Source organism: Phacochoerus africanus, chromosome 2 (genome assembly GCF_016906955.1).
Source record: "Phacochoerus africanus isolate WHEZ1 chromosome 2, ROS_Pafr_v1, whole genome shotgun sequence".
Taxonomy (NCBI): domain Eukaryota; kingdom Metazoa; phylum Chordata; class Mammalia; order Artiodactyla; family Suidae; genus Phacochoerus; species Phacochoerus africanus.
In genome coordinates this window covers 13,612,518-13,622,712 of record NC_062545.1, presented here as the reverse complement: position 1 = coordinate 13,622,712, position 10,195 = coordinate 13,612,518, and the positions used below count along the sequence as shown (strand labels likewise).

The 10,195-nt window shown below is 36.9% G+C and overlaps 1 protein-coding gene across 1 annotated transcript; it reads left to right on the top strand.

Moving 5' to 3' along the window:
• The first annotated feature begins 392 nt into the window (after positions 1–392).
• Positions 393–9,374, top strand: VIP (vasoactive intestinal peptide). The gene is made up of 7 exons (XM_047769315.1): positions 393–546; positions 1,722–1,835; positions 3,673–3,792; positions 4,738–4,842; positions 5,571–5,702; positions 6,538–6,626; positions 8,533–9,374. Exons 2-6 carry the CDS (start codon positions 1,729–1,731, stop codon positions 6,581–6,583), a joined length of 510 nt encoding a protein of 169 aa, XP_047625271.1. The 5' UTR covers positions 393–546; positions 1,722–1,728; the 3' UTR covers positions 6,584–6,626; positions 8,533–9,374.
• The last annotated feature ends 821 nt before the right edge of the window (positions 9,375–10,195 follow it).

Here is a 10,195-nt window from a genome sequence, read left to right as displayed (position 1 = left end):
TAAGCATATGAGCCTAAGTATTTGGTACCTTCTGCATCTGTTCCTGAACATAAAATTCTTGTTTCCTGAAAGCATTCCAGTGGTCTTGGCCATAACACTAATCAGTCTTTTATTTCATTACTACTAATTAGAGATGAAGACATCTCACATTAAGCTTGGTACCTTTTTTGTTTAAAGGAAAGTAAATTTCCTCTTTATAGCTTACATCTTGAAGTTACTCATTCTAAATTTATATAAATCAGGCATAATGACAAGTTAATAAGGACTTCAAATCCTATTCATCTCTTGGGAATACTACTGTGACGTCTTTCAGAGAGCTTTGTGATTGCTCAGCCCTGCGCATAAGCCCTATAAAATGATGGGCTTTGAAATGCCGGTCAGGGTAGAGTGAAAAGCAGTGGCTGGCAGTAGTAGCCAACTCTCAGCCAGCACCAAGTTCTGGTTCAGCACTAAGGGCAAGAGAATTAATTGGTGAAGACTCTGTCGGCCTCACAGAACTTCAGCACCCGAGACAGCTCTTGTCTCCTTGGAACACTACTCAGCAAGGTAAGAGAAAACATTCCCTTCCTTCTTTCTGTCTCCCTCTGCTTCTGGAACTCTTCTTCAGGGTGTATTGGATTTTTCTTTCTCTTGAAAAGAATTTGACAGTGTTCCTCCTTTACAACAACAAAAAGTTGATTTTCTCAAATCCCCTAGTAAGTGTAGAACTGCCTCAGCTTCTCACACATGAATGAGTTTTCTGAATTTGGTGGGAAAACGCTTTACTCTGCTTGTTCTTTTACTCAATGCTCTTTTAAATACAAGGCACTAGAGTAGGGGGGTTGGCTTGTATATAAATTTGTGACCGATGTTTCAGTGAGTACACGTGTTTTGTTAAGTTTCACCTTGCTTTTTGGTGCTCTTCTGTTTCGTATGTTAGATAGATGAGCCTAAATAGCATTTATTCCCTCTTTAAGTTTACATGCTTTGAGTTTTACAGATAGCACAAGACACAGACATCAAATGCCTAAGTTTCTGTCTAGAAACGATTTAGAAATGAAATGTGTAAATGAATTAGATGTAAAAGATACACAAGCTTTGTCTTCAGATAGTTTTCCTTTTATTGCCAAAATTATTTCAGTGGTGATATGTGGTTCAATGATTTTTTTATATTAATTTTCACTGTGAAGTTAATTTGGTCAAACCCACACTCCTTAAGGAGCTTAAGCTCCCAGTAATATCTACAGTTAAAAGAGGAAAAAAATGCATATACAAGATAACTTTATATTGATATGTGTATATATACACACACATTATTAAATAGATGATCTTCCAGTTTTATATTAATCAGGTGCAAAGAACCTAGAATAGCAGAAGAAACTTCAGTTTCTTGAAGCTGTTTGCTTAAGCAGAAAAGCTACTAAACACACGTCACAACCCTGTTATAAGAAGTTTGTCCCTATCGTAGCTTCCAGCACTGTAAAACTATTGCCTTCAATACATACTTGTGCTATACATAGGCAGCAGTTGAAAAAGATCCTAATTTTTATTCAAGCCCCATTGACACACCAAAACCTTCTTGATTTAAAAAGTAATCATATTGCAGTTTAACTCTTTCCATAAGATGAAAACTGCTTTTACTAAACTCTGCAAGAGCCTTCAGATATTACTGTTAGACCCTTAGAATTACCTTGCTGGTACATTCGTGGTTGGAAAAGCTGATGTGATTCTCTCCCTTCCAGGGCAGAGATGGAAACTAGAAGTAAGCCCCAACTCCTCGTGCTCCTGACACTTTTCTACATACTCTTCTCGCAGACCCTGGCATGGCCTCTTTTTGGAGCACCTTCTGCTCTGAGGTAGGTTCTCTTTCAATTCAGGGAGTTGCACATTCCTTCTCCATGTAAGTGGGCATTCCCTCTATGCCGAGCTGGACAGCTCGACATGGAAAATTAGGTAGTATTTATTTACATCTGTTGGTGGACATGTTAAGCAAGTTTTTTAAACTTCAGGTCAATCTAATTATTCCGAGTCTTGGAATCCTCTCTCTCAGGCCAAGAGAGACAGTGTCAATGACAAGTTTTATGGGTAGGATGGGTCGCATTTCCAAGCCAGGCAGAGGGAGGATTGGACTTTCATTCAAAGCCAGTTTTAGATGGAGCTCTTCTCCACTGTCATCTCTGTTCATTTTAGTTTCTGATGGAAATATAAGCATCTAGTTTTACCTTATTTTACCTTACTTTATTTTATTTCACTTTCAAAGTCAGTAAATAATCATAAGATGAGTAGTTGATGAATGGGATTTGCATAAGACCCTATTGCACAGAGTAGGCAGAATCAATTTGTCAATATTAAAAATTGTGGGATAATGGATCTACTGAGACATCCTCTCCCAAGGAGTGAATTTTAAGGTACTTGGTTTTTATCATAAATCCTTAGTTTTACTGCTCTCAGTGTTGTGTTACATATTTCAAATTCATGTAGTATAATACAACTCATATTTAAAGATTGATCTGAAATAAATTTATGCTAAGGAAGTAAACAATAAATGGAAACTACATTAGCTTGATGTTTCCTTCCAGTTTATGGAGATTTCTGTATCTAAGGACAAACAATTCTTTTCCTATTTTCTCATTTTGATTCTTTGTTCAAGGCAGCCTTATGCTCAATAGAGTGAGTAATCTCTTAGCTATTAGTGTCCTCTGTGAACTCTGCTTAAAGCCAGATTGTATGTTGCTTTGATAAGTAAATAGAATGAGTCTATCTGAGTAGTTATATCACAAAAGATGCATAATCTCAAGAATGCTGAAGTTTGCATTGATTTCTAGGCTTCATACTCAAGAGGGCTGCTTGTTGGTAACTACCAACTACTGCCTCACCGAAAGATACACAAGTGCCCAGGAACTGACACACTTGTTAGAAGTTTACCCTAACAGTGAAAATATACACACACAAAATTTTCACATTATGCTGGTGTTCAAAATGTGCATGCATTCACAAATATAGTCATATTCCATATATGGGCATGAATATTCTTCCAGTTAAGCATTGTACATCCCTCATTGTAATTGTATAACTAAATAAGATTAGAAATAAAAAAAAGCCCCACAAGATTCATTGAATTTAACTAACTAATCAGAGAGGGAGAGGGTATTGGATTTGGTCAATAGATAGAAATATACCGAGGTGAATCTTTGAAGCAAGGTTTAGGGACTGCGAGAAAGAAAAGTAGTTAACACTCAGCTCTTGAGAAGTGTGTGGGACGAATGATACTACTGACCATCAACAAATACAAGAGTTGCTTCTGATTTTCATACTGAGCATTTAAAAATTTCCAAAATTTTTCTTTTGTATAAAATCTTTCTTCCTGTGAAATTTAACTTGGCGGTATAAATTTACTTTCAAGGAAGTGTACTTTGCTTAATGCTCTGATAAAAATGAATTACGTAGCTCCTATGTGGACACATACAGCTTGTAAAAGTTGTATGGCACCTATTTCATGGGCCAAACAAAAATCTCACTATTTATACTCTTGTAAACAATAGAAACCATCCAATCAATTATGCTATCCCTATACAGTGAATGGATGAATTTCCTGAGATTTCAAGGATCTTATTCCAAAGGATTATAAACCATGAAAGCACTATTTTCAGAGAAAGAAATGTATTATATTTAACTGTATTTTTTTCCTAACAGGGTGGGGGACAGACTACCATTTGAAGAAACAAATGAACCAGATGAAATTTCATTAAAAGCAGACACTGACGTTTTACAAAATGCATTAGCTGAAAATGACACACCTTATGATGTATCCAGGTGAGTTCACTTTTCTTGTTTTATTTTAGAAATTCATTTTTGAAATATAAAAGTTTCATTTTGCGTCACCATGACGCTATTCTCACAGCATACCACCACCTGTTTTCATGTGTCATGGCTTCCTTCAGCCTGATTTATTGAAACTCTTGCTGCTGTACATGATTTTCACGTAGAAAGGTTGTACCAAGCCAGGCTGAGCACATCATTCACTTATATTCTGTTGCATACATATTTAACATCAGAAACTGTGCCAATTCTAGTAAAACCACAGCATTTAGGATTCCACAGTGGAGGACGTTCTGAGGCCAGAGTTTCCTCTCAATGTAAAGGTGTCTAAGAATAAGAGCCATTCATTACACAGACCCATACACCCAGAACAGCATTCAAGTATAGACAGAGTAACTCCATACTGAAGACAACGTAGAAAATTGTTCTCATTTGAATGGAAAATTTGGTTGATAGGCTCTAACATCCTTTCTTGCTTAAGAGGGTTTGTTTCTAAATATTTTGGCAGAAGAAAAAAGCAAAAGGCGTAATTGGGTTTTTGCTAAAATCAGGATAATTTCCCAAGCATACATCTCTGTTCAAAGTAGAAGAAATAAAGCACCATAAAAAATAGAAACTATTTTATATTTTCCCACCAATATTTCTTAGAAAGGAATTAGCTTTATAGATTCTGCCAGGGAGCATGATCTTAATATTGAGATATGCTTCTAGAAAAGCTAACATCTTTAATTTTTCAAAGTTTTGGGCTGGAAATGTAGAGGATATCTTGATAAAAGTCACTAAAAGATATTATTTGTTGGGTTGTTAGAAGACTTCTTTTTGGATTTAAGTTTGCAGAAGGAGCTTACAAGTAACTGTTTCTTTTTTATTTAAGGAGCCAAAATAATATCTTAGCAAGCTATTTACAAAATAATGGCTATCTTTTCTTCCTTGTTTCAGAAATGTCAGACATGCTGATGGAGTTTTCACCAGTGACTTTAGCAGACTCTTGGGTCAACTCTCTGCCAAAAAATACCTTGAGTCCCTTATGGGAAAACGAGTTAGGTAAAGAGAATGTATCATTTTTAAAATATATGTTACAATTATTTTAAATTGGAAAATTATATTTTCGCTGTAGGCAGTTTATTCAAAGTTGGTAGCTCAATAATATTTAATTTAGTTATAATTTATATTCTTTGATAAAATTTACCAGACCCATGGATTAAGAAAATAAGGCTTCCTAGTAATATATTACTCATTGGCTCCAGACACAGTGATTTTTCTTAAATAATAATCATCTGTAAATCTGAAAACAAACTGTACCAGACACAGTAAAAAACAAATAAGACGTAGTATAAACTGAAGCAAATTTTAAGGTTAACCATAGTGTTTGTGTTTTACTTCTTGCTCAATCCAAGCACTGAAAGTTTCTGTCTTTAAGTGGCCAATAGCTAAACATTTAGATGGGACTACTTGGGGTGGCACAGCTTTATAAAGAAACATTTATTTTTAAAGAATTTTCCTTCCAATGGAAGAACACAACTTCAACCCCATTTTTTTTGGGGGGGGTGATAAGTATTTACTCAGTTATGACAGAATGTAAAGCCCTCAATACATTGGATTATTCTTTGCTTAGCATCCATCTTTAGGCTTAGATGTGTTTTTCTTTCAGTCGTTTGTGATAGAAAATGAGTTGGGAGTTCCTTTTTGTCTAACTCCAAGAAATTCAGACCTTGGCATATCCATCATTTTTCATGAAAACTCTTTGGTTTTCTTATCCTCGCATCCCTTAGCAATGGCATCTCAGAAGACCAGGGACCAGCCAAACGCCACTCGGATGCAGTCTTCACTGACAACTACACCCGCCTTCGCAAACAAATGGCCGTCAAGAAGTACTTGAACTCCATTCTAAATGGGAAGCGGAGGTAAGAAAGCAGAGAGCTTGCAAACATGAGAAATTATAAATGCCTTTCAAATTAGAAGCTGCATGTGGAGGTGTGTCTATCTCTCTATCTCATTACCTATCCACACTCTCTGAAGCAATAATTCTCAACCTTGGCTAACATTAGACTGCCCTGGAGAATTTAAAAAATACTGAGGTCTGGGCCGGACCCAAATCCAATTGTCAGGAAATGAATGCCTCTAGGGATGTGGCTCTAAACAACAGTGTTTCTTTAAGAGTTCCCCAGTTGGCTTCACTGTGCCTCCAGGGTTATAAATCATGACTGTAGAGACATCTAGTGTGAGTCTAGGAACAGGTTTTATCAAAAGTGCTGGTTTCAGAAATATGTAAAGGGAAATCAGCTAGCAATTGGGCACCCCATGACATTCCCTTTATAAGCATATTTAATATCTGTATTCTATCAAATTAAACCATGAATTCTATTGTCTTCTCGGATTCAGTAGAAAGTATGTCTCCCCACGGTGTGGAAGTATTGGAGCCCAATATGTAGGAGATGCGCCGCCCTCTCTTTTAATTCCAGTTATTTTTGCTTACTTGATGCAAAGGACATCTGTTTGGGTGACATCAGGCAAGATGATGTTCTTTGCCCTCCAGAGGATAATTCTGTAAGAAAATTTTGAGGCACTTTAAGATGGAAGAATCATTCATAGGTAATGACTCACCTGAAAGCTATTTCTTTAGCCCCCAGAGCACTTTACAGAATACCTGGAAGAGCCTAAGTCATATACCACTTTTTCTTTGGAAGCTTTCTCATCAAAGAGCCTTCACATGCACAACTTTCTTTTTCTGATCTGCAGCATTGAAGGAGAATCTCCTGACTTTCTTGAAGAGTTAGAAAAATGATGAAAAAGCTCCTTGGAGCAAAACTGCTGACAACTACCCAGTGGTGAGTACATCTGTGTGTTCTCATTATCTTCTAGTGGCAACATCGAATTATTTAAGGAGGGGAGAGTCACTGAGTACAAAATATCTTAGGAAATTCCCATTGTGGCTCAGTGGGTTAAGACCCCAACACAGTGTTCTTGAGGATGCAGGTTTGATCCCTGGACTTGCTCAGTGGGTTAAGGGTCCAACATTAGGCTATGGCTTAGTCCGGCAGCAGCAGCTCCGATTTGACCCCTAGCTTGGAAACTTCCATATGCTGCAGGTGGGGCCCTAAAAGGACAAAAACAAACAAAACAAAACAAAAATATCTTAGAGTTCTCTCCATGAGAGCTCCTCTAAGGAGGACACCCCTACTGGACGTGGACACTGGTTCAAGAAAGAGCTTGAAGTGATTTATGCCGTGTTCTGACGGTATGAAAGAGAAAGCTCACCGTAAATAAACAGTTTGCTATTTCTTAGTGTACTCGGACTCATTCCTAGCCTCTGATGAGATAGAAAAAGAGGGACTGAGTCATGCTAATGAGAACAATTGGCTTTCTCTTCGATAGCCAAGCCATGCTGCTTTTAATAAACTGTAAGTTCTAGTCCCATGATGTACTGAAAGCATCTCATTTAAGTATAAGGAAATACTGTCAAATTTCAACTGTGGCTCTTTATCATGAAAATGCCAAGACACTCTAAGTATCATTATGTTTTTTGAAACATAGCAAACTTCATGCAGCAGAAGTCAAATATACCTTATTTTACCTCTAAGAGGAATGTAGGTACTAAACTGCCAATAGTATTCACTGAAAAAAAAATTTTTTTTGACTAGGAAAAACACAAATAGATTTTTTCTTTCATTAAGTGATACGCTTGTTATCAAAATTATTTTTAAGTAAACATGGGTACAAGACACACTTCTTTCCTGAGTTACAAAAAGTGTTTACATTAGCTCATTAAATGTTTTTATAAGGGTTGGCACGCCTTTGAAGGCATTTTATGGCATCACTATACCAGGTTGTCAACATTTTTTCTCTGAAGGACTCCAAAGAACACTTTTGATTTGGGGGGACTCTGCGGTTTCTGTAACACCTACTCAACTCTGCTTTTGGAAGATACCTCTAAGAGAGATGACACAGTCACGGGGGTTGCACAGGCCCATACCTCACCATGCATAGAAAGAGAAATACATTCCTTTGCTCAAAAAAGAAAATGAGTTGCATATAGCTTCTTCAAAAAAATGTTTGTAAAAATAAGACTTCTCCATTAAATTAAGAAACACAAAAGTCACTGCAATGTAAAGGAGGATTAATCACTCTTTGTTATGAGATTCCATCCTCTAGCCTTTGCTTTTTTGAAGGGGTGACATCAGATACATTTTTTTTTTTCCCATTTCTAGGGCTGCTCCTTCAGCATATGGAGGTTCCCAGGCTAGGGGTCGAATCAGAGCTGTAGCTGCCGGCCTACGCCAGAGCCACAGCAACTCAGGATCGGAGCCGCGTCTGTGACCTACACCACAGCTCACGACAACACCAGATCCTTAACCCACCGAGTGAGGCCAGGGATCGAACCCACAACCTTATGGTTCCTAGTCAGATTCGTTAACCACTGCGCCATGATGGGAACTCCCAGACACATTCTTTTAACGGGAAATTTTGTTGGTTAACTGTGAACGTGACATATGGGTAGTTATTTATGGCTAATTAGAGAACCTCTTCACATTCTGGCTCCCTTTCCAACAATAAATCCTTTGGAAGAGTCCCTTCTGCTTGAGATCCCAGAATGCGATCCCCTTGGACAGGCTGTGGAGACGGGCCAAAGAGAAATAGATATTTATCAAATGAGTGGATACGTAAATGAAAGTGGGAGATTGTAAATAAAAAAAAGTGCTTCTATACTGCCAACACCACTTCTTTCTTTTTCAGAATTCTTGAAGGAGAAGGAGAAGCGAAGTAATTCTATTTTGAGTTCTACATACGTAATTCAAGAAAACAACTTCAATATCAAAACCAAATAAGTATATTGTGTTGTGAATGTTGTGATCTATTTTATTCTAACGTAATAACGGTGATGTTTACATTGTAAATATTATTTGAGAGTTCTGGAATTTGTCTTTAATTCATGAACGTCCTATAATTTCATATGCTGTGTATCCTTTCTAACAGAAATGTATTTAATGATGAGTAAGTTAATTCCAGTTATATGAGGTTTTTAGGAAGAGCATAAAAGAGTAAAATTGATGCATTTATTTATAGGGCACACTTAACTATTCAGGAGAGTGGAGCAGATAATCAGCTTGTCTAAATTTGAATGTTGAGCAGATAGAATTCTGTGTTAAATGCCAGAGTGTCTAGAATACCAAAATAAATATAAATAAATAAATAAACAAACAGTCTCCAAAAAAGATTTTCAGAAAATGTTGTGTGTTCTCGCATGCTTAGGCAACATTTATGTTGAATGAGATTTTTTTAAATTTCTCAAATTTGTATCTCTAATCGCCAAATCTCTCTTCTGATCTAATGTTAAAGAGAATGACCCCTACTGACACCGGACTTTCCCTTTATGCTTGTTGTAGGTATGTGTAAAATATAAACTGAATGGCACGCTTTTTTTTTCAATGATAATATTTTTTTTCCCATGATCTCTCAGATCATGCTTAGGTCATACCAGCTACGTTTGTGAAAGTACATTTGGAGAAACAACTATTTTTCCAAAACGATTGTAAGAAATTAAATAGAGAAAATAAAGACCTTTGATTATCATTGCAGATACTTTCTACTGTTTTGATTCTTTTAAACAATGCAGCAGTAATTCACTTTAACTCTAAAGTGCCAGGAACTAGACTGCTTTTGTGATGTTTGAGGTAGGGTTATGTTTGAGTTTGTGTGTGTCCTAAAACAATGGTGACTTAAATAAGAGAGAAATTTCTTTCTCACACAAGGCCAGGAGTAAAATGTTAAGGGTGAGTATGATGGTTCTGCTCCATGAAGCCCTTAGTATTCTAAACCCCTTCCTGCTCACCCCTCATTTCCTAGGGCATGGCCCTTTTCCTCATGATCCAAAGTTGCAGCTAGAGTTCCAGCCATCGTATCTGCATTTCAGGCAGCAGGATGGAGGGATGGGGTGTGGAAGAAAAGGGAGTAAAGAGTACATGCAGGCTCTGTCTTAATTGCTATCTTACACTAGCATTCCTTAGTGTAGAACACAGTTTATGGACACAGTTATTTGCAAAAGAGGTCAGGAATTTTTTTTTTTTTTTTATTCTGGATGGTCATGTGCTCAGTGAAAATCAGGAAATATAAAACAAAGAAAGAACAGATTTATGTGGGTATTTTTTTCTAGTTTCAGGCTATGCATCTTAAATTCTCACCAAAAAGTCTTAAAGAATGATATGGATAGTGAGAGGTGGATAGAGCCTAACTATTAATGAAGAATCATCATCACAGATAAAGCTCTGCTCAGTTTATTTCGCTACAATTAGAACAAATGACTAGATAAGGAGAGACGACGACGAACTATAGTTTTGTTCATATCTGATTTCTCAAATTATTAGACATTTGCTAAGTGACGTTCCTGTGCAAATCACTG